This window comes from Amblyomma maculatum, chromosome 3, assembly GCF_055883805.1.
Source record: "Amblyomma maculatum isolate TAMU_Amacu chromosome 3, ASM5588380v1, whole genome shotgun sequence".
Taxonomy (NCBI): Eukaryota; Metazoa; Arthropoda; class Arachnida; order Ixodida; family Ixodidae; genus Amblyomma; species Amblyomma maculatum.
This window is the reverse complement of record NC_139346.1, coordinates 168,160,804-168,186,658: the sequence shown is the minus strand read 5'-3', so window position 1 is coordinate 168,186,658 and position 25,855 is coordinate 168,160,804. Positions and strand designations below refer to the sequence as shown.

Below are 25,855 nucleotides of genomic sequence, written 5' to 3'. Positions count from 1 at the left end.
AAAAATGCTGCCTTTCCTCGCGTGTGGAAAATGGCACGCGTGTTTCCTGTCTTCAAGTCTGGAAACAAATCTGATGTTTCCAATTATCGTCCGATTTCTCTTCTATGTGCAACCTCTAAGCTTTTCGAATTAGCTTTGCACAGCGTACTTTCCTTCCATCTCAAACATATCATAGTACCGAATCAACATGGCTTCATGTCGGGCCGCTCTACTTCTACCAACCTAGTCACGTTTATGACGTATGCCTCTGCAGCAGTCCTTCAGAGGGGTCAGGTTGACACTGTGTACTGTGATATGAGCAAAGCTTTCGACGTTGTTACTCACTCACTACTTCTTGAAAAACTTCTACTCTCTGGCGTTGAAGTCTCACTCGTAGCCCTCCTACGCAACTATCTCCTTGATCGCTTCTGCTTTGTCAGTGTCAATGGACAGACTTCTTTCGTTTACCCTGCAACGAGTGGAGTTCCTCAAGGTTCAGTACTAGGCCCGCTTCTCTTCTCCGTTTTTATTAATGATGTTTCTTCGGCGATAAAGAACTCCTCGTTTCTTCTTTATGCTGATGATATAAAAATATTTAAGATAATACATTCTTTTCAAGATTGCGTGTTGTTGCAATCGGACATATCTGATTTTTCTGATTGGTGTGCGATGAATCGACTTACCCTCAATTCTTCTAAAACTAGGGTTGTGTCCTTTACTCGTAAAACACATAGCTTTCTCTACCATTATTCTGTGAATTCTGTGCTGTTGGATAGGGTTGATGAAATTAATGACCTTGGTGTACTTTTTGACCGCACCCTGAGCTTCTCCTCTCACACTAACCGCATTGCTCAGCGGGCTATGCGCACACTCGGATTCGTTTGCAGACTTTCGAGAGAGTTCCATGCTCCACCTCCGTTCCTAAAGCTGTACCTGTCCATATGCCTGCCGGTCTTGGAGTATGCGTCGGTTGTTTGGAATGGCACTTGCAAATCGAACTTGGACAAGGTTGACAGAGTACAAAAAAATTTTTTACGGATATTTCATTATCGCTTTCCTTGCGCAACTTCCCCCTCTCGCTCCACTAGGAGCGCCCAACTGAATCTTCCTTCCCTTCACTGCCGTCGTATCAGACTTGATATCATATTTCTGTACAAACTCCTTCATGGCCACATTATGTGCCCTCAGCTCTTAGAGTACATCCTACTGCGCGTTCCGCGAAAGAGCATGAGGGAATTCAGACCATTTCAGGTTTCTCCTCTTCATTCCCACTCCCCTCTGGACAGGATGCAGTGGTTATTTAACTCTTTTTGTCCTCACCTTGACATCTTCCAAAACTCGCTCTGTTCATTTACATTGGATGTTCGTAGCGGTGTATTCTAAATAGTACTTTATCACTTAAAACTCCCACTTTCTAGCCTTAAATTGTATTTACTTCACTTTTTGCTTTTTCTCCTGTTCAATGCTGTCTGTATCGTGAACTACTTTTTATCCGTTTCTTACTTATATTTCAACTTTAAACTTTATATTCGAATCTTACTGCCCCTTGTTCAATTTTACTTCTTTATTGTATTATTCTGTATTTCTAGCCTATGTTTTAAGTACCGTGCACTTGTTGCGCCTGGAAGGGTTGTTTATTTTATGTATATTTCTATATTACTATAATCAATGTCAGTTATTTGTTGTTTTTTTTTCTCTTCTATCTACCGTTCTTTTTTTTTTCTTTATTTCCTGGTGTGCTAAAAAATTCTCTCACTGTGTATATAAGTGATGCTACTCATTGTTTGCTTACTTTCAGTGATACTTTTCGTCTGTTTCATTTCATGTATTATTTATTTATTTTTTTGTGTTCTCTCTGTGTGTGTAAACATGTTTGTGCTTTTTCATTTTTGTTTCTTTTTTTTATTTGTGCTGCAGCACAAAGACCACATGGTTGTTCCTGCGCACATTAAATAAAGATTGATTATTATTATTATTATTATTATTATTATTATTATTATTATTATTATTATTATTATTATTATTATTATTATTATTATTATTATTATTATTATTATTATTATTATTATTATTATTATTATTATTATTATTATTAATTGCTTCACAGCAAAGAAAAGGCGCAGTATCTGTCACAATCGTTTCTGTGAACACCTGAACCGTGCCGCATGGTAAGGCAGGGAGGTGGATAGAGAGAAAGGCGAGCCGTAGTGGAGGTCTACGGAGTAATTTCGACCGCCCAAAATTGGCACCCATTCAGGTTTCTCACTTTAGATATTATAGATGGCGATCAGGTTGTTGACACTTTCAATAAAATACTCCCTCGCGGAGCGAGTATCCATGTCCGCGTATCTCACAGCCATTCTCGTTTTCCATACACTGTGGAGGCAAAGCAACATAAATAAGTCGTATGGCACATCACCTTGATTATGGCTAACCTAAAGCGTTTTTGAAACTTTGTGAAGACTTACTTTTGCTGGAGTTCTTGGTGGCATTGTACTTTGACTTTGCGCCACTGTAAATCTCATTAACAGCAAAAAAAAAAAAAAAGAGTAATTTAGACCATCTTTAACGTGCGCTGACATCGCACAGCCCACGGACGCCTTTTCGTTTCGCCTCCATCGAAACGCAGCAGCCGCAGTCGGGATCAAACCCAGGTACTCCGCTTACCACTTCACCACTGCGGCGGGGCTCAACACCGAACATATCCGCGATTGAAAATGGCTCTAATCCTTTCCTCGACAACTCAACACTGAGAGAAGACAAAAAAAGTAAACTTGCAGGTCTGTCACAAATCCCCGCCTTTACGGTCAGCAGAGGCGCGGAATCCCATTTACGGTTACCCGTCGTCCCTCTATCAAGTTTGAGAACACAGTTAAATGTTAGGCCGGTCAACCCGTGAAGTACGTGTGTCGGTGTGTGATTAAGGAATAAGTTCAAGAAGGTCGCTTTCTTTTACAAACAATTGAATATTTATATATAGAAGTCCAAATTACACTGCATAATAATAGAATACAATAAAAAAATAAAACGCCACGACAAGATAGTGATAAAAGACGACTCAGAAAAATGGCAAGAGGAAAAACCCGACAAAGAACAAAACACTGCGATAAAAAATTGCCGACGATTACGTTACTTCCTAATGCGAAATTTGAGCGCAGCTCATCAGCTGTTTCACCTTTTCAATAGATTGGGGCAAATATTTCGAGCAAGACACGTATGTACAATTGCAGACAACGTTTGTTTTTTCTTTAATTTTTCACACGTACTCATTCGAGAAACACTTCACTAACAGTTCTTGGCTGTCATGAAAGAAGCTTTGTGGTCGGAGAAATGAAGAAGCAATTAAGGGAGGCATCGCGTGAACCCATAGGAACGTTGCGCGACGAACGGATAGCAGCGACTGACTGATGCCGCTGACGCCGTTAGCGAGTGAAGAGAACGTAACTCTGCGTTTCGCCTTGGGATGCACACACCGTGATCCGCTGATAGAAGGAGCGCGCGCTGCCCCAGGTTACAGGGACAACGCCGCCGCCGCCGATGCCCACACCAACGACGACGTGAAACGCAGGAACGGGCGCCAAAGAGCTGCGCTCTAAAAAAAAGACTATAAAGATAACAAAGCAAGTATCCCAGATATAATAAGTATGGGCAAGGGATACATATAAAACACATCGTAAAAATATTATTAAGTCAGGTAAAGGTTAACAAAGGCGAAAACAATGTTCGATTAGACAACAATCTGTGGCAAAAAAAGAATTCTCACGGCTTTCTTGTTAGTTGAGGCGTCGAAGCCTGAGTTTATCGGTAGCGGTGGTCGTACATATGAGGAGAACGATCGGTGAAACACAAGACGCTTTCCCGGAGCGGCCGCGAGAAAGGCCCGGAAGACTGAATCTCCCAGAGCGCACTGGCGCGGGCGTGCTGCGGTCTGTCATTTTATACTCTCGGCCGGCTACTCAGTGCCTGCGTCAAGGACGCGTGGTCGCTGCCCTGCCGTCATGTCAAAGCCTGGTCAGAGGAGCGACGAGGTCCCGTGAGTTTCGCTCTATATCTGAGACCTAAGATCCTGCAAATCCTGCTGTAACCACTGAGGACACGGAAAGAGGCACTTTATTTTTCTTTACTTTTGTCTGCCTCACCATAGAATATGTAACCACTGAGGTTCTACGACAGGGAAGGCTCTGGGCACCGCTTCTGAGTACCTTGAAGTAGGGCTGAAAGAACCATTGTACGACGAAATGCGCCCCTCCAGTAGCCTTAGTACATTCGGGGTGAACGAGGCTGACTTGGGGGACGGGGAACTCCAAAGTGGCCCAGCTGAGGTGGCAGAGACCCGGCGATTGTGATGTGGATGTGAATGGGCTTGAAGGCCGAGGGCCGTGCATTTCGGCTAAGGCGAGTGCTCGCCGTCAACTGAGGCCAAGGAACTGGAGCTCGACTCGAATCAGGACCATTTGAAAAAAATCTCTAAGCTGCCCCGATCCCTCCTGCAATCCCATAACCATTTCCCTACATTCCTTTTCCCTTTCCATTTTCCCATCCATTCCCTCTACTTCCCAGGGGAGATCAGGGGTATCTCCCCGGGTCCGCTCTCCGGCTGGGGGTCGCTGAGTAGAGATTCCCGCATTTTTTTTAAACCTTCGGGTTCTTTCGCCTACGGGTGCAAAACACAGGCCAAGCTTGTCCTTCGGGACCAAATCTTTTATATTCGATTGGATTGAGCCTGTTATACCTAGTGGCACGGGCAGAGGCTTTTTATTCTACTTTCTTTTAGGGTTGTCTCACCATATTATATGTCCATATGTATAGGTGAGGCCGCTTGTGACAAGGTAACTGCAGAAACTGCATTGGATCAATACGAAAGCATTAGTGCTAACGCGGCGTTTTGTAAATTTTGCATGTCTAAATTTTTATTTTGCTTGTTGTTTATTTTATTATATTTTATGATTTTTATTCCATATTCTTTTAATTTTGTTTCATTCTTATTATGTGCCGCTATCTTTATTTTTATCTTCATTAAATACAAGTTTATTACTAATATAGATACAGTCATCACCAATTATCATTTCTATTGCTACATAACATTACTAATCCTTTCGCATTACTAATTAGTTTACAGGAAAACGAAGGCGCAGTGTCTAGATTCCACACTTTTTCGGTGAACACCTTTACTACAACCCCGCCGGGGTGGCGCAGTGGTTACGACGCTCGACTACTGTTCCCAAGGACGCGGGATCGAATCCCGGCCTCGGCGGCCGCTTTTCGGTGGAGGCGAAAAGCAAGGCGTCCGTGTGCTGTGCGATGTCAGTGCACGTTAAAGAACCCCAGGTGGTCGAAATTTCCGGAGTCCTCCACTACGGCGTCTCTCATAGCCTGAGTTGCTTTGGGACGTTAAACCCCACAAACCAACCAACCAACCTTTACTACATAGCACTAAGGTTCGCATACCTTGTCGTGACTTTACTGTATGCGTCTACTTTCAGCGCCCACATTTTGAGCCCATGGTTTGGCCTCGCCAGATGGCCTATTAATGCTTTCTCATTAATACAAAAAAATAGCCCGGAGATTGCGCCCCGCGCATGAATAAGTCATCGGCTGACGTTCTGTTGCAGACTTTAGGTTGTCTACCCGTTTTCCCAATGTTCTCCCTCCCTAACATTCATTCGTCATGGCCGTTTTTCTATCTTCCTCGTCTACATTGTGTGTTATAATGGATTCTGAGCTCAAGCACGGCAGCTGGCAGCTGCCGTCGCATGGACATCGAGCCTATTGTTACACAGGCTGCCACCGTTCTCTGTTACAGCTACCAGTGACACCTTGGTTGCAATAAAGGAACTAACGCGATCATCGACAGAACAGCGATGTTTGACAGAACAAGCTGTATTTGAAAACATCACGCATCGCAGTGTTTAGAAAGCAATGCGATTGCTCGGCAGTAGAGCGGGCAAACGAAGCAGCATTACCTCCGCTGACGAAACTTTCAGAAACCGCCCGCGCCAACATCTCCCCTACGGTGGACCCTGAGCGCTGGCGTCAGAAAAACGTTCTAGAATTCGTTGTTCACGTGAAAAAAAAAAAAAAGACAATGGGATGCAATAACAAAAAATGAATACCTCTTGGCGATCGCTGACTCATAGCCCATGAACAACTCGTTGCGGAAATACGACAAATTCATCACCGTGCAATTAATGGGGGACGTGACATCATCTTCCAATGGCTTCCAGGACACAGCGGCATAGCGGGCAATCTTCGGGCAGGCTAGGTCGCACGAACAGCCCACCAAGACGGCGATTCTGTGTTGATTCTCTTTTGATTCACACACTCTCCTTGTGGAATTCTGGCCAGTTTGCGAACTGCCGCTTAAAGTCCCTGGACCCTGACATGAAGCTCCGGCTTCCACCTGGCCTACCCCGACGCGAAGAAACTTTGCTGTGCCGCCTGTGGGTTGGTGTAGCATTCACAAACTCGTATTCTTTTATGATAGGCATGGCAAACAGCCCTGCATGTACAAACTGTGGATGCGACGAGTCTATAGGCCACATTCTTTGTGAGTGCCCTATATACAGTGAGGAAAGACAGTGTCTGTGCCGTACGCTGGAGCATCTAGATGGACACCCATTGACTGAAATTAAGATTTTGGATTTCTGGCCACGGCGATCGTCTGCGGTGAAGGCCTTCCAGGCACTGCTCCGCTTCATGAAAAGCACAGGACTAATCGAAAGACTATAAGTTTGCTTTTATGTTAACTGATATGACTGTGGCGTGATGTGATGTGTCATGTCTGTGATGCGACTGTATTTACTTCAACAATCCCTCTCTCACAACTTTTATATCCACTCATCCCCTTCCCCCAGTGCAGGGTAGCAAACCGGTTGCTGTTACGGGTTAACCTCCCTGCCTTTCCTCATCATCTTCCTCCTCCTCCATATAGAGATGCTGGCAGAAGTGACACTTGCGATACAAGCAAGTTTCTACTCACAGCCGCTTAGCAGCTGCCTCCGGTGCGGCTCGACAGATTTGCGGCGGTGCGCTTCGGCTAGCGTCTCTGTAAAAATAGCGTAGGTGCTGGCTATAGGCTCACCAGGTGAGTTTATACCCCAGTCTCACTGCTGCGGCATCACTGGACCCAATCATATTGTTATCTAATTATAGAGTAATAGGTTTGACAATATGACAGTGCCATGCGCAAATTATCTGCTAACGCCGTCCACCATAGCTCCGATGCGAAACAAACAAGGCCTAGCGGCGACCAGGGAGCAGCGCGAGGCCAGAGCTCCGTCGCCAGCAGCGCTCCTAGACTTCACAGCTGCCGTAAGGTCGCGGCATTATTCCCTGTGAGTGTTGCGAGCTTGTGTATACTTCTGTGATGCAGCTGAGCGCAGACTTTCATTGACGTACTTTCCATTTAATTACAACGCGCCCCACAAATGATCGAGGCTGCAAAGAAAGGTCAGGACTAGTACGTTGCTGATGCTTGCTCGGTTGGTACCCGAAGGTTGCATAAAAACGGCGTCGGGAGGCATTACGGGCGCCGCAAATTTTATGCCTTACTCTTGAAAATTGGTCTAAAGTAGAAGTATTCAATGCTGACGCGGGCCAGCTCGCGTGCCTTTCGCACTCAAGCGCCGACGCACACCTTCAGTCCTCACACGCCGATATTCTCTCGGTTAACGACGTAAGCCGAAGTCGCTAAGCTCAGGGGTTCACGCTGCGCAAGGGCTGACGACTTTCATCGTTACGGGAAGTTCATCTGCGACGTCGTGGCTATCATGGCTGCAGCTAAAAGCAACCTCTAGTGGCCTATCACTACAGTGATCATCATGACATCACCATATAGCTGTAACTCTTGAAATATAAGGACAATAGTTTTAAACCTCACCACTGCGCTTGGAACAATAGAGCCGCGAATTTCGAAAAACAAACTTTTTGCTTTTAATTATTAGTAAATAATTGGTACCGTTCTAAATGCTTATATATACTTCTACACATTAAACTCGAACACATTTATCTGTGGCCTCTTCAGCCATTTCATGGTCCCTTTAATTAATCGGGAATGAAGCACGTCTGTGCAAAAGAGGCCTATAACTCATCAGTGTGATAGGAAGGCCGATCTGTCTTGTCTTCTATCCTTCCTGCGCACACGTTAGAATGGTAGTACAAAAAAGAAATAATGTTCCGCTTTGCATTTCTTTCCTGGCAAGAAAACGAGGAGATTCGTATTATCTTCGATTTCACTTTAGGCGCCAGTTTTTTTTTTATTCATTGGTTGTTGTTTTTTCTTTTACAATTAGTAAAACGCATGAACTGCATGTGGCGTGCTATGCTAAAGCTGCACAATTAAGACGGCTTAGTGCATCTAGTGAAGCCGTGTTACGGCCCGAAGAACCAGTGGGCCGTCAAACTCAGGAAGAAGGCGACGGGCTTTGAACTTCAGCGGAACCTGAAAAATGAAGAAAAATAAATGCGTAGGATGAAGTACAGTAATTGTGGGGATTAAAATCTGCTAGCCATTCTAGTTGCTTAAATTATTTATCGACTACCCAAGACAGGCATTGTTAATTGGCGTATTGTTTAAGCTCAGAAGCTTTTCGGAATCTTTCGATCGTAGCGGTGTGGCTGCGAACAAGCAAATGCTAATAGGAAACTACTCCTGAATTAGCATGCAAAAATTAAGGCAAAACTAAAAGACACCGTCGTCTATTCCAACCAAAAGTAACCAAATGTACGCAAGTCTGCGTGGCAAAAAGAAAACTCTAAGGAAACGGCGCCTTCTTTTTATAGCTTCTCTGCAAAAAGAAAAAGAAGCATATGAAGGGTCCGAAGCGGTGGTAATTCCTACAGATAGAAAGTGTTAACATGGTTAGCCCCTCTTAGGCTAGGCTAAAATATTGTGAAAAAAGGCCAGGTCAAGACGGCAAGGTCGTGACGGCAAGGTCGTGACGGCAAGGTCGTGACGGCAAGGTCGTGACGGCGACGTCGTGACGGCAAGGCAAGGTATGCCGTGTCAGGCGTTTATTCCGATGGCGAACCCAGGCGCGTGCCGGAGGCGTTGCCGCGGGATCATGACGATGGTATATGTACGAATGAACGAAGATGATTCATGGAAGGCTCACAATATCATTACTTTTCCTTAACATGTTTTGTTCATTACCTACCCCCTGCATGCCTATTAGATCACGACCATAGCGAGGCTGGTGCTGGTAGAAGCCATAATTACAAAGGGATAAGAAATAATTACTTCAACTCAAATAAAAATTGTTATACTACCCTGGCCTTTGATACGAAATGACGTTCATGAGCATTAGCTACAGATTTTGACACGTTATGGGCATCACAGAAACGCCTCTAGAACCTGACGCAGAAGAAACCTTATGGCTTATTTTACGATAACGTTACAACATACACGTAATTATTCTGACAGTTCTAATTTCGAATATCTACTCGTACTGGCTGTGTGAGAAGCAGGTATACGCAGGTTCAACGAAAACCCCGTGTATTCAGGACACATGTCAATAAAGAACGTTGGTCAGATCCCTTTTCACTACTGATTTTGATCTAAGGCTTCGTTGCACTGAACGCTGTGGCCGCAATGATGAGATTCGCAACGTTAAGACTATTTCTGTAGCTGAATCTCCAACGCTTACCATTGTTTCCGGACAGGTCTCGAACCTGACGTAGCGCAGAAGTGAAACCAGGGTAGTCTTGACCTGCATCATTCCGAGCCGCATTCCGACGCAGTTCCGCGGGCCGGCACCGAAAGGCATGTAGGTGAAGGGCCGCACGCTGTCCTTGTTCTCCGGCAGAAACCTATCAAGTAGAGTTTAGCACACGCGTCGAAAGGTAACACGCTTGTTCACAACTGCGTGATGCGAGACCCCGTGACTCTTTTTTACGCGTTATATATAAGGAATATAGCTGGAGAGATGAAATTTTCAAACCTTGAATTTTGAACTGTGTCCGCTGACACGCGTTCCCTCTTCTCACCGCTTTCCCTTTTGCAAAGCCCTTCATAACTGCGCACTTTCATATTGTCTTGACGAACTCATTGCTTGGGTCAACTACGATGCCAAAACACTTCAAGTACAGTTATCGCTTTTAATCTTTCTGCTTAAGAAGGTCAAATAGTCCGGCAGAACTTACAAGCTAAGTATAATAAAACTTTACCAGTGCATTTTAACCAGGAAATCAAATGAAAGGCGTTAATTGATCATTAGAATTCGTCACTGAGAGCTTAAATTCCTTCATTCCTTTAGCTGAAATCTGCTCCACCTTGGGATATTCCTGAAAATACATTGAAGTAATCGGGTCACAAACGGTTGTGTTTTCCTTCGTTCTTTCCTACCACTGGTTTCACTCTTTCCAAGCAGTCGTTACGAACTAAAGAATTCAAGAAGCGTAGAAGAAGAAGAAGAATTCGAGAGAAGAGAACTAAAGAAAGAAGAAAAAAATCGGACCGTTTTCTACCCCTCCAATGTTGAATGGGCTTCGAACTTAGCAGTGCAGCTGTGTTAAGAGCATAAGGTGGCATGTTGAAACCCACCAAACATGCCTAACCGCAGAGCTCATAAAAGCCACGGAATGTTCAGTTTAGCATCTAGCTCTAATATAGCGCCTGGCATACTCGCCCCGTTATTTACTTTCAGATTTTGTTTTTCCAATCGTTTCCTTATTCAGAAGGGCATGAGCTAAACCACACTCGGAGGCCCTTCTCTTAAGCACTGGTATTCATACAGAACAGTTCGAATCCAGGAAAAGGGGCCTCCAATATACATCAAGTCATGCGATGGCCGCTACAACGGTTTACCCGTAAAGAATATATAGTACACATCTACATGATGTAGCCTAAAACACAAGCTGAAATTGAATGCGCTATGATAATTGTTTAGGCATGCAAAGTGCTCTCTGACTAGTCAGTCTGTGTTGCTATGAAACTCATCAGCCCACATGACGGCCGCATAATGCGCCGCCGCACTACCTGTACTGTGGCACAGAACAGTAACAAGAAAAGGCGAAAGTATTTAGTCTGTCCTGACATGACGCGTATATCTTACACGTATAGTCCTTGCAGCAACACGTAGACATACCTCTCCGGGTTGTACTTCTCCGGGTCGGGGAAGTATTCGGGGTCGTGGTGAATGCACACCAAGGGTATGTCGACACACATCCCTGGCTTGAACTGGATGCCGCCCACCATCGTTTCTTCAGTGCACAAGCGCATAATTCTGGACGAAATAAATTGCGAACAAAATAGGAAGAACTGAGCCCATTGTTTTCACTTCCTTGATTTGCGACTGCTCTATATCAAAGTATTTAAATATGCGCCGGAAGGGGAAAAAAGAGAACACTACTTGAATTCTTAAGCGGTTGAAACAAACGATTCAGAAAAACAAATTAAAAAAATATACTCTACGCTTTGCTTTGCCTCGCCGACTGATGGCTTCTTGGCTTCTTTCCTTTGTGCGTCATAACATTTAGGCTGTTCATTCCTGCTTCAATTTTTCATGCAATGCATTGTTAGGGCGTCATTTCTCGCAGTATTAAAGCCATGGGTAGCGTAAGAAGGCTCTCGCACAGTTTCCTCTCACAATGTCGATCACGTTCTGCGTGATCTCGCGGTAACACATGTTCAGCATGCATGTTCAGTTGCAAAAAAAAAAAAAAAACACACTCAGATCTCTCAGTTACTAGAAGATGACTTACTAGTACATTGACAGCTGCGAAAAAGAAAGAGAGCTGCATCATATCAAAGAAAAAAACCTCAAAACGGCTCCTTCATCTCGCAATTTTTGCATCAGATGTGAGGCTTTTTGAACACAAGGGAGAAAATTACGCCATTTTCGCACATCTTCTGCGCCAAGCCCACAAAAATGAACGTGATATAGAACTGATGCTATTCTCACATCGAGTCGGGCGTGGAGAGGCGCATCGCTTCCTTAATGCAAGCCTCGAGATACGGCATTTCTTGCACAGCGTCGTACGTTATGTCACCCTGGAAGACAAATCGTCAACTTAGCCGCTGGTTTTAATGGTCTTGTCTGTATGAAAATGCAGACCGTCTTTTTTTTTATTTACGTTGACGTATATTGCCTAACGCAAATGTATATCCGGAGTTTCGTTTTGACATTTAAAAGTGCAATATACAACTAACATTAGGCGGCCAAATTTGTACACTACCCTGTGCGTTGAAACGTCAGGAAGACGACTATGAGCACTTTTAACATCGTGACTACGACCGTGCTTCAGTTCGCTTCCAGCCAGCTGCAACACTTGATACTTAATGAGCAGTGGCAATCTTTTCATAGTTTAGTGCTAAAAGTATTTCTGATTTTTTTTTTCACGTTTTAGTATAATTTTTATTTTAGTCTTTTTTCTTTTAGCCGTCACGAACTAATACAGCGAGGTAAATATTTTCTTTTGGTTAGCCGGGGCAGTACACTTCCTTCGCTGAACACAGATTCAAGGTTTTATAATTCCTCCGGGTTTCAACCATACTTGTTACAGTATGAAATTCTAGGTAGTTACTGAATGAAGTGAAGCACCAGAGCGGAGCCAGCGGTGTCCACGCCTAAATTACGAGAAATTCGGGACAGCGCCAACCAACGCCGCTAAGCCTAGCGGCCTAAAATATTTTATTGGGAGACGACAAATATTTTCAATTGACTGCTTGTATAGAAAACAACGAGCATTTTCTCAGAATAACTGATATTTTTAGCCGTCCTCCGGAGCACCCTAAGGTTGTAGCGGCCCAGGCTTCAGAACGAGCACATTGTTCGCGGGCACTTCGAAGTTTGAACAAAAAGACTATGCAACGTCCTAAATTTAAAGGTGTTTTGGGGCACGAAAACGAGGCTTGTGAAAAATAAAAATCTATGGACGCATTTTTTTTTCTTCGAAAAGAGATTGAGCAGGTACAAGCTCTTTATTCTTCAACCATTTATCTATTTAAACCAGCAAAAAAAAAAAAAAAAGTGTAGTAAACGTACCTACTTTTCCCAGGACCCGTTGATTTAATCTCGCGTAGTAGAGTCATAAGGCAAGCAATCTGTACCCGTTTCCACAATCGTTGCGCTATGGCGGAGCTATCTAATCATTGCACATCCGGGCATAAGAAGATGCGATCGAATTTCAACCGTTTACGCACAATGTTGGCGGGGTTTTCGGCACTCGAACACCGCCCTACCTTTGATAGTGCCGCATCTACTTCGGCAATCACACGGTCTTGGCATTCCGGGTGGAGAGCCAGGTAATAAGTGGAAACTGCAAGGGTTATCGAGACACTCTCAACACCAGCGACGAAGAACACTATCCCCTGGGCTGCTAGCTCGTCCAAAGACATTTCTGCAAAGGAATATTGCAAAAAGTGTATTACAACCGTGTAACAATAACTACGCATGCATCCTTGGATCAGCAAGAGGATTATTCTTAAACACCACCACTACCGTTCTCTGTCTTTAAGGTTATAAACAAGCCCTCAGAAGCAACATTTCCACGCGCCGTTAACATTTGCAAGAAAAACTTTTATGATCTTTATAGGCTAGAGTGTGGACAAGATTTGTGCGCTCGCGGAGGGTGCCACACCATCATTTTTCAGAAATAAATTCACTGATGCGCAAAAGAGTGGTTGTATATGGTAGAGGGTGCAAAAATGTGTCTGCGTGCAAAATTAATTCATGTGGAATAAGTAGTTTATTAATTACAACCAAAAAGCCCCGTCGACGTCAAAATAGCCGAGGACGTAGCTATAGTGTGCAGACGTCAAACACCCACGGACGTCGAAGTTGTGCAAAAAAAGAAAACGTGCGAAAATGTTCCAAAGCTTTAATGTCAGGCTTTGTCATTGCGTTACAACACCGAAAACAGCCAGACAACAGCAAAAAAGGAAAAAAGTCGTAAAAGAGAGTCATTTTAGCGTCAAACGAACCAAGGACGTCGATATAGTGTGCACACTTGAAACGAAATTGTGCAAAATGAGTCCAATTTGTGCGAAACATGTGCAAAAACGTTGCAAAGATTTAATATCAGGCCTCTTCATTGCGTTCCAATATCACAAGCATTCAGTCCAGTGTAAAAGAAAGGAAAAAAAAATAGTAGAAGAGAAAAAGCATACAAAAGCAGTAAAGAAGGGAAAAATAACCAAAAGCGGAAAGATTAAAAGCAGAAAAAACGAAATGAAGCAAAAAAGATAGAAATAGCGAAAAAAAAAAGTAAACGAGTGAAAAAAACGACAAAGGACTGCAAAGAGTCGCATGGAAAGGCTTTCGCGCACCTTACCTCATATAGGAGGAGGAGGAGAAAAGGAGAGAAGGAAGTTCCCCCGACCAATTAATTTCATTCGATTTCGAGCAGCAGGAATTACGCAGTTAGTGTGGAATTCCAATAGTTCTAGCACCACTTCAATGTCCACATCACTCTGCCTGCACTTTTCAGTTTTCTTTTTTTAATTAATGAATTGTACAGGAACATAAAGAAAATCCAAGTGCTCATGGTGTGGGCAAAAAAGAAAAAGGTGAGAAAGCGAAATCGAACCACCGCCGTTCCCGTCACAAGCCGTGAGCATATATGTACCCTGCACGACGAAGCAGCTTTTTTTTTTATATTGTTAGTATAGCATGGAGATCAATCACTAAGGGGTCAAATGCCTTTCATAGACGAGTAAAACATCACCATGCCGGCACACATTTCCATGCCGTGATACATCTGATTACGCCTTCACATCAAAACGGCTGGAAACGTCGCACCAGACCAGATTTTCTTATTCCACGATGGCGATTTCGAATTCCACTGGTCGACCAAGCTATATTCCGCGTATTCCTCTGGTGGTTCGGAGCAACTCGGAGCGCTCTGGCTCGATCTGCCGACCAGAGTCGGATCTCGCCGGAAGTCGTAGTTGCCGATGTCGTCACATCCAGAGGCTGCGGGATTTGTTTTTACTGTTTTTAGTAGTTTAAGAGATATCGGCGTACATCACTGGGCATCACCGCTTTTTTTTTCTTTTGGTGTGTATATGTCAAAGTGCGTGTATTAAAAGCATATACAACGTTAAAAGCACGCACAAGCAGTTTGCTGATTGCCGCGCTCCTGCCCACTTATCAGTCGCAACAAATCTTGGAGCTAGCATGACTAACTTGCGGAATCGGTTCGGCATTACTTCAGCCGTGCGCAATGCATGTTTCACTGGTCGACCAAGGCTGATCTCTCTGTAGACGTTTAGATCGCTCTGTCCTTATTCGGGCGCCCAGCGCCTACCGACCGGCCGAAATTGCGTTATAGTGTCAGCAGGGCCGGATTACCAGTGACGAGGGCCCGGTTCAAAAAATTTAAAAGGGCCCTAGCTTTAACACCCCCCCCCACGCGCACGCACGCGCACGCGCGCACGCACACACACACACACACACACACACACACACACACACACACACACACACACACACACACACACACACACACACACACACACACACACACACACACACACACACACACACACACACACACACACACACACACACACACACACACACACACACACACACACACACACACACACACACACACACACACACACACACACACACACACACACACACACACACACACACACACACACACACACACACACACACACACACACACACACACACACACACACACACACACACACACACACACACACACACACACACACACACACACACACACACACACACACACACACACACACACACACACACACACACACACACACACACACACACACACACACACACACACACACACACACACACACACACACACACACACACACACACACACACACACACACACACACACACACACACACACACACACACACACACACACACACACACACACACACACACACACACACACACACACACACACACACACACACACACACACACACACACACACACACACACACACACACACACACACACACACACACACACACACACACACACACACACACACACACACACACACACACACACACACACACACACACACACACACACACACACACACACACACACACACACACACACACACACACACACACACACACACACACACACACACACACACACACACACACACACACACACACACACACACACACACACACACACACACACACACACACACACACACACACACACACACACACACACACACACACACACACACACACACACACACACACACACACACACACACACACACACACACACACACACACACACACACACACACACATCATATTTACTCAAAGAATATGTGGACTGTTTATTATGAATATTGCATGAACGTTTATACTTTCCCACAAAGCACACAGACAGACCAGCGTCTAGACAGCTTTTCTATAGGAGATGACAGACCACGCAACTGCCTCTCTCAAGATTAAAAATGCGCACACATGAAAAATTGAAATTCTCGAGCGGTTTTTTGCTTATTTATTTCAATAGCGCAGGACAATTTGATGCGTGTGTGCCCAGACGAAGTAGAGATGGGTCTTAACGTTCATAAGCTGTTCGCAAATTCTTATCGTAAGTACGCTACCTATCATACAATAGTGTGGTGAATTCATTCAGCAAGAGTAATTTAAGCTCGAAAAAGGCAGCGTTTCTACAGAAACTGTGATATTATGTTCTCTATGGTGGCGCACTATACAGCAAATAATGTTTATTACTTCAAACGCTGTCGTAATGAGGGAAGCTAAACAATTTTAAAATGGTGGCACTTGTATAAAATATTATTACTTAACTAACATAAAATTAAATTTTAACATGCTCTAATAATCAGTAATATATATTTACATTTTTACAGATTGTCCACATTTACAAAGCCAGAAGATTTACATTTTAATCATAACTTCCACTTTTAAAACAGAAGGACGCGCATTTGCATGTACCGCACACCTTTTTCTGCAGTCAATTTATTGAATAAATTCACATTTTATGAGATAGCGTATAAAGCTCACTGCACCGTGAAGCCTCCGCCGCCGTAGGCGGTGGTCGGAAAAAAATGCGGTGGTAGAGTATTATCAGGCAGCGTTAATGGTACCTCTCAGTCGCCTTCCCATCCCAATTCTCTTTCGTGTACATGCACCGTGCTATCGCGTCTACAAGGCCACGGCGTCCTCCTATTTGTTTACAGAAATATTACACGAAGAATGAAGAAAATATAGACGATTTTAGTTTCGATGCCTGGGCGCAGCCATCTTAGTTTGATGGTTGCGCTCCGTATGAGCCAAACTGGGAAAGTCTGCTCCGGCTCCTCTTGACGCCATCTTGGGGGTGCTGTGCGTGTTGATGCTGCAATGCGGCAGTGTAAAGGGGCTGCTTCATGTGCTCGTGAAAGATATCCGACACCTCGGTGCCATTTTGTGCTTTGTTTGAGCACGCCAGCAAACCGTACACCATCCGTTTGGAATGCCGGCAGCTGTTGGAAGCAGCACTAGCAGCCGGGGTGACTGCGAAGGACTGCGCTCCGCTTCCGCAGGCCGAACTCGTCAGAGTTAACTGTGAGAATGCATCTGTTGTATATTTCACGGTACATGTATTTTCAAATATATTTTATAATCGCAATAATAACTGCACACACACACACACACACACACACACACACACACACACACACACACACACACACACACACACACACACACACACACACACACACACACACACACACACACACACACACACACACACACACACACACACACACACACGCACACGCACACGCACACGCACACGCACACACACACACACACACACACACACACACACACACACACACACACACACACACACACACACACACACACACACACACACACACACACACACACACACACACACACACACACACACACATCATATTTACTCAAAGAATATGTGGACTGTTTATTATGAATATTGCATGAACGTTTATACTTTCCCACAAAGCACACAGACAGACCAGCGTCTAGACAGCTTTTCTATAGGAGATGACAGACCACGCAACTGCCTCTCTCAAGATTAAAAATGCGCACACATGAAAAATTGAAATTCTCGAGCGGTTTTTTGCTTATTTATTTCAATAGCGCAGGACAATTTGATGCGTGTGTGCCCAGACGAAGTAGAGATGGGTCTTAACGTTCATAAGCTGTTCGCAAATTCTTATCGTAAGTACGCTACCTATCATACAATAGTGTGGTGAATTCATTCAGCAAGAGTAATTTAAGCTCGAAAAAGGCAGCGTTTCTACAGAAACTGTGATATTATGTTCTCTATGGTGGCGCACTATACAGCAAATAATGTTTATTACTTCAAACGCTGTCGTAATGAGGGAAGCTAAACAATTTTAAAATGGTGGCACTTGTATAAAATATTATTACTTAACTAACATAAAATTAAATTTTAACATGCTCTAATAATCAGTAATATATATTTACATTTTTACAGATTGTCCACATTTACAAAGCCAGAAGATTTACATTTTAATCATAACTTCCACTTTTAAAACAGAAGGACGCGCATTTGCATGTACCGCACACCTTTTTCTGCAGTCAATTTATTGAATAAATTCACATTTTATGAGATAGCGTATAAAGCTCACTGCACCGTGAAGCCTCCGCCGCCGTAGGCGGTGGTCGGAAAAAAATGCGGTGGTAGAGTATTATCAGGCAGCGTTAATGGTACCTCTCAGTCGCCTTCCCATCCCAATTCTCTTTCGTGTACATGCACCGTGCTATCGCGTCTACAAGGCCACGGCGTCCTCCTATTTGTTTACAGAAATATTACACGAAGAATGAAGAAAATATAGACGATTTTAGTTTCGATGCCTGGGCGCAGCCATCTTAGTTTGATGGTTGCGCTCCGTATGAGCCAAACTGGGAAAGTCTGCTCCGGCTCCTCTTGACGCCATCTTGGGGGTGCTGTGCGTGTTGATGCTGCAATGCGGCAGTGTAAAGGGGCTGCTTCATGTGCTCGTGAAAGATATCCGACACCTCGGTGCCATTTTGTGCTTTGTTTGAGCACGCCAGCAAACCGTACACCATCCGTTTGGAATGCCGGCAGCTGTTGGAAGCAGCACTAGCAGCCGGGGTGACTGCGAAGGACTGCGCTCCGCTTCCGCAGGCCGAACTCGTCAGAGTTAACTGTGAGAATGCATCTGTTGTATATTTCACGGTACATGTATTTTCAAATATATTTTATAATCGCAATAATAACTGCACACACACACACACACACACACACACACACACACACACACACACACACACACACACACACACACACACACACACACACACACGCACACGCACACGCACACGCACACGCACACGCACACGCACACACACACACACACACACACACACACACACACACACACACACACACACACACACACACACACACACACACACACACACACACACACACACACACACACAGCGAATGAACCGTACGGGCAGCTAGCGAACGCGGAATACAGATACTACCTGCGAAAGACTTTCCAATCATCGCCGCATTGATTTAACGTGAAGACCGACCCATTTCGATATACGATCGAGCTGTCCTGCTTCAACGTTCTATGCTTTCAAGTTAAACCAGGGTTCAAGAACAGCACATAAAAGAAGTGTCTAAAGTACCATCCATTGACGTTTTTATGCAGCCTTGGTGTTCGCCCTGCGGCGCAGCAACATCGTATCCTTGTCTCGTACGTCATAGCAGCATCGTTTGCACGACGTACTGTTGAGCAAAACGTCGAAAAACATGTGCTCTCAGCTGCACCATGAACAAAGACGACAAATTCGCAGCACATACTACAGCAGCGCTTACGAAATCGGCGCCGCCCGCTGACGCGGCGGAGAAGGCACTCTCGCCGTGCGCTACTGCCGTCGCTAGGCCTAAACTGTTTCGCATCGAAGGCACATCCGACGGCGCTTTGTAATTGTTAAGCGCCAGAGTAAATTGGCTCTCATAAAACATCCTTACTGCCAATCCCATTGCATCAATAAAAGAAAGATGTAAAGCAGCGGAGCCAGCGTGCAGACGGTGAGTCGCTCGCCGCACCAGCGGCAATGTGTTGAGAAACTTTGTATTGTAATTATCAATAACACGGTATGGGTCAGAAATCCGCCACAAAAACTTTTTTTTTTTTTTTTTTTTTGCTGTCGGCTTATTGCTTAAGTGAAGAACAAATCTTAGCACGCTCCTTGCGCTGGCGGAAGAGATCCACCGTATCGTTAGCGCGAAGGGCTTGCGAGAGGCATGGCCTGCCCGGCGTGCGTGTTTACTACGGCGGAGGAAGTAAAATTGCATCATATTCGTGAGTCCATCATTGGTACTAAGTCTGTCTAGCTTACACAAAACGTTCATGGGCTAATTAAATCAGGATGGACTGGAAAGCGGTAAAGCAGAAACATATCACAGCCACACTCGATCGGAGTGTCGTTGCATGCTTCCCGCATACGCTCTCGGTAATCGTCGTGCGATTTCTTTGATTGTTTGTGCAGTCCGCGATCATGCATTGGTGTCCCGATGATGTTACCACTAAAATGGGCGCTAATAAAGGTATTTAAGTCTCTCAAATGACAATATACCGAGGTGCAAGGCCGCTCTGCTATGCATGAAGCGTGCGAATGCACAGCCCACTCGGTACTGGCCACAATGGACTGGCGCAAGAAATCTGGTTAGAGAGTATTCTCCTCCTCTCCTGCTTGCTCTCGGTAAAACGGTCTATAGGTTTATATATTTCATAGGAATTCAACATTTCAATGGGACGGGTATTCGCATAACATGACTGATTTGTTTATTCCATTTTTAAGGAAGTAAATAGATGTATTTAAGTTTCTATAAGAGTTTTCGAGCCTTTAGCTGGGATAATTTTTTGATGAGATCTTCAGGGTTGAGCCGCCTAAGAATCTCGCGTTTCTATACTCACAGCGACTACAAATTACTGAGGTGGCTGACAGCTATAGTCATAGTCTCTAACTAAGAGTTTATCGCTTTCGTTTCAACTTTCACTGCTGCTCAAATTACTAACTCGCAACTGACCTCAACAGCAGTAATGACAGAGGTCAGTTGGTTTACCAGTTGGTATGAGCTGACTCCCTACTTCAATCCAGCTAGAACCCACTTATTTCACTTCACCAAGTGAGACCAGCTGACTTCCAGCTGGTAGACAAACCGAATAATGTCAATTGAGTACCAGCTGGGACCAGCTGAAACCAACTTAAACCAGTTAGAACCAACTAAGAATGTTTTGTATTTTTTCATACACTTGGACGAGTACAAAGTTTTGTATTTTGACTATTAAATATGAGGCTGGCTTTGGGATTATGCGCACAATCCGACAAATACCTTTTGGAGCCTTAAATGCTGCAATACTTAAGCTCTACTTTTAATCATATAAAATCAGAAAGATGATGATTTGACTATTTTTGGCCCAAACCTCGAGGCCTACGCCAATGTTTCTGCTCTCGGGGGGCCCCTGAGAACGGTGGGCCCGGTTCATTTGAACGTTTTGAACCCTATATAATCCGGCCCTAAGCCGGTATCTAATCTGGGGTTCTACGCACACACCGTCTGCGTAGGTAGTGACATAACAGAACAAGTTTAGAGGCGCTGTCTAATTGTCACTAATATTTTTTTTTTTTCGTTTATGTTCTGATCAAGTATACTGTTGTGAGCCAGCCTCCCGTATTATTCTATTTTCCATGCTTACTGATCATGCCTTTAGCCTCAGCCTCCTCTTAGCGGAATGCCTAATAAATAAATAAATAAATAAATAAATAAATAAAGAAAGAAAGAAAGAAAGAAAGAAAGAAAGAAAGAAAGAAAGAAAGAAAGAAAGAAAGAAAGAAAGAAAGAAAGAAAGAGAGAAAGAAAGAAAGAAAGAAAGAAGGAAAGAAAGGAAGAAAGAAAGAAAGAAAGAGAGAAAGAAGGAAAGAAAGAAAGAAAGAAAGAAAGAAGGAAAGAAAGAAAGAAAGAAAGAAAGAAAGAAAGAAAGAAAGAAGGAAGGAAAGAAAGAAAGAAGGAAAGAAAGAAAGAAGGAAAGAAAGAAAGAAAGAAAGAAAGAAGGAAAGAAAGAAGGAAAGAAAGAAAGAAAGAAAGAAAGGAAGAAAGAAAGAAAGAAAGAAAGAAAGAAAGAAGGAAAGAAAGAAAGAAAGAAAGAAAGAAAGAAAGAAAGAAAGAAAGAAAGAAAGAAAGAAAGAAAGAAAGAAAGAAAGAAAGAAAGAAAGAAAGAAAGAAAGAAAGAAGGGATTGTCACAAAACTGTTTGTTGATGTTTCAGAACACCTATGGGTTCCCTGTTCGCAATAAACCTGCAAGGGTTCGTAAACGTAAATAACGGTTTTTGACAATTGGATCAGCAAGCCAGGACTCGTTCTACAAGGCGAAATGTCAATGGCAATCGGCGCACCAAGCAGGGCGGCAGCACATATGACCACCTCGTACCATTGAGTTAACAGCTGCCACAAAACACATTGCGGCACTATTTTTTAAATTAAGAGGAATAATTAGCGTTACTACGCAGCACTCCTGCATATCACATCCAGTTAGCTCTGCTACTTGCAACTGCTGTTTATTAGTGCTAATTGGAACTGTCAGTGGGGAATTCTGAGGAGCAAATAGTTAAGGCCGCTACTAAGAAACAGTCCATACTGTCCATGCAGCATTGATACGCACCAAATTTGAAGGTATTCAGGCCACTCGTAAGTTTTATCCACGTTCCACCTCATCCTCCTCATTCTCATCAACCAAGTTACTTTCAGTGCAAACCGAAGCGCATCTCTCCGTTTACTAGCCGAAGGTAAAATGTTTCCAATGATGAAAATAATTAATATAATGACGCGAAGGAAGCGTTGAAAAAGCAGTGCTATATGGTAGAAAGTGTTTTTGGCAATGCATGGTCGGTCAAAGACAAATATGTTTCTAATAATTAGTGTCTGATCTCACTTTTCCTTTCGGTATTCTCAGATATGGGCTCTCCAGCTCGCTCCCACTCATAATCTGCATTTATGAACACTTGAAGGAAGTCGTCTTCTTCCTGAAAAGAGTGAGTGAAATGCGAAGCACATTGTAGGCTGAAGTTCACGGCTCGCCTAAGAAGCAGAGAAGAAGGTACTCATGAGAAATTCTCCTACTCCTGTAAGCTGTTATAAGTAATCGATAAATATCAAATATGCATGCGCATGCTGTATTCATAACAACACTCAATGTTTAATGAAGGAAATGTCAGTATTTGCCTCAACAGTAACGAAGACTGAAGTACTGCGTGAGATTAATGCCCTCTTACTCGTGCGCTGGCTCAAATCAGTACAAGTTTTGTCTGTTGCCATAAATTCGTTCCTTCTCATTTTATGTCCGAGGACCGAAAAATCAGAAAAATGTCTGAACTCAAAAACTGCTCGTCTTTCTTTGATGTGCTCAGCTCCTTAATGTCACACAGTAATCATTTATTGTACGTAAACAACCTTTAAAAACTTACTTTCTTTTTGGACTCCCTCTCTTCTATCAAATGTGAAACAAATGCTTTGAACACATCTGTGCTCGCTTTCGTTGGATAATCAGGCTGCAGTGCTTTGTACACTCTTGGCATGAGGACTGCAGTAATAAAACCAAAAAGTAGAGTTCTCGTTATTTGTTTCTCGTTAGCTAAGAGTGGAAAATGTTCTGCAATCCGATTTATATTATTTCAAGCTTTATATTTGTTTCCTTTGAAGGAAACGAGCAGTCTTTAATGTCAAAGCACCAATTAAAACAAGAAAATCAAATGATAAAGTATAAACAAGAAGACCACGACATATCCACGGAAATAAAATAAACCAAGGAGCTCTATGGCGTCAATGCCCATAGGTTTCTTTCATGTGTATTCCATACCAAGATAGTCGTTACTCAGCCCTTGCTGGCTGAACTTGCTAGGCAGAGTGAAACTTCATCGTTGACAAGCTTGCAAGCAATATGAAGTTTTTAAAGAAATTGCTGGCATATGCTTGTCATAAATATTCTTGGTGGAGGTGCCTTTACTTTTAAATTGAGCCATAGTCTCCACTGCTGAAATGCGGCATAAGACAATTCTACAAAACACTGTAGAAATTAGGCTCTATCCCATAAACAACGGAATACTGACAGAACAACTGCCCGTACAGGGATCTAAGCATAGTCACATAATCAAGAGTAAGGCGCGGTATTCGAACATGCGTACAGAATTCAACAAAAAGGAAACTAAAGGCGAAAAATTGCGGCGGCGCAAGTTGCATCACCATCTGCCCACTTAACTGATATAAAAAGCATGCGACCTGCGTTCTTTATTCCAACGTTTCCTTTCTGTTTTACTGCACATGTGTACGTACAAAAGCTTTACTTGGCTTGGTCGTTATTACAATTTCTCACACTGGCAGATGGAGTGTATTTCTTTTATTAGGCCGCTAAAAAATTGACATCTCAACAATTTTCTTTCAGGACGATAAGCTATTCAATGTATCAAAGACGGGAATAAATTAAGGTGAAAACGTTAAAGTATCTCAGTTCCAAAGGCTCCGTTACAAGTATATAATTTTGGAGCGATCTCTCCAAGCATTACGTACGTGGTTCGAATTATCTTGTGATAAAAAAAATTGTGAATTCACTGTGAAAACTCTAATGACATCGATTCAATGTTTCAATAGTTGATTCACACATAAATCAAATGTTGCAATCGTGAAAGTGGTACTGCCCCGAGAGGAATCCGGCGACTACTCACACATCATCAGAACTTTCCAGCCTGCTGCGTTCATGTATATGCCTTCAAGACATCTAATAAGTGGATGATTGGGATCATTCTTGCTGTCTAATTCAATACTGTAGTTCAAAGCAGCCGTAGTATCGAGCGCCGTGTAGTTCACCAACCTGCAACAATTTTTTTTTGTTTTTTACTAGACACCTCTTCTGCCCATGCAACGAGTTTTGATTTGCTCAAGAAATGCAAATATCGTTCGAAAGAGACGTATATTGTTTTTGCAATGACACATCAAGTGGGTCAGTTTGTTTTCATAACGACACGTATGATGCCTCTATGCTCTATTCAGAAACCAACCCTGAGCAGAGTTTTGCCGGTTTGCACCTGAGACTCACATGTGACACATCATTGACTCATTCACTATTCAAGCCCTTACTCCCCGCACAAAGTTAGTTATATTACTGGGGGCCGGCTAAACATATCCCTTGCTATAGCTATGAGTGCTGGCCTATAGCTACCTCCTAGATTAGTTCATAAGAACGAAGCACACAAAAAAAAAATATTTACACACTGTGAGCAGCGGTTTGAATCTGTCTCGTTCTACAAACGCTTACAAAATATACTGCTTGTAACAGGGTCAACGCTGGCATAGAAGACTATCACCAGATCAAACTAGACTTTATCTAAGATGATTACCCTAATATCAAATGATTTGGTCTTTTATCCACGAAGTACAATAACCTATGAAATGCTGTCTGAAGCATTCGTTGATTGCTAATTACTATTAGTGGCATTACGGGAAAACGGTGAAAGCGACCTTTCTGCTCTTCGGAGTAGAAGCAGTGTATGGCGAAAAAGCGCACAAGTGCCGGTACTTACTCGCTGAAGTTCACAGGCTCGTTTTTATTGGCTGCGTCAACGATGCGTGTGGTCAGTTTCTCGGCGATGGTTTTGACCTTCATCACGATCTGAAATGGGTGCGCTTGTAAGCAGTTATGGGCTCATTTGTCAATTGATGCTCGAGAATATGGTAATAAGAGACGCATTTCCCAGTGAACGAGAATACGGAGAGCACTTAAGGGTGCTTTCGTGCTATGAAGCTTGCGAAAGTATGAATTTGCTCAACCCCATGTTGGCTCAGA

The 25,855-nt window shown here is 43.5% G+C and overlaps 1 protein-coding gene across 1 annotated transcript in view; it reads right to left on the bottom strand.

Moving 5' to 3' along the window:
* Nucleotides 1-7,453: 7,453 nt before the first annotated feature.
* Nucleotides 7,454-25,855, bottom strand: part of LOC146196816 (cytochrome P450 3A41-like) — a 30,901-nt gene continuing 12,499 nt past the window's right edge. Inside the window, exons 6-14 of the mRNA XM_084598537.1 lie at nucleotides 25,593-25,681; nucleotides 24,738-24,883; nucleotides 23,484-23,599; nucleotides 22,952-23,042; nucleotides 13,160-13,317; nucleotides 11,880-11,968; nucleotides 11,064-11,201; nucleotides 9,624-9,786; nucleotides 7,454-8,419 (exon numbers count right to left, since the gene is read on the bottom strand). Of these exons, the coding sequence (XP_084454663.1) occupies nucleotides 8,336-8,419; nucleotides 9,624-9,786; nucleotides 11,064-11,201; nucleotides 11,880-11,968; nucleotides 13,160-13,317; nucleotides 22,952-23,042; nucleotides 23,484-23,599; nucleotides 24,738-24,883; nucleotides 25,593-25,681 (1,074 nt within the window). The 3' untranslated portion in view covers nucleotides 7,454-8,335. The remainder of the gene's footprint in view (nucleotides 8,420-9,623; nucleotides 9,787-11,063; nucleotides 11,202-11,879; nucleotides 11,969-13,159; nucleotides 13,318-22,951; nucleotides 23,043-23,483; nucleotides 23,600-24,737; nucleotides 24,884-25,592; nucleotides 25,682-25,855) is intronic.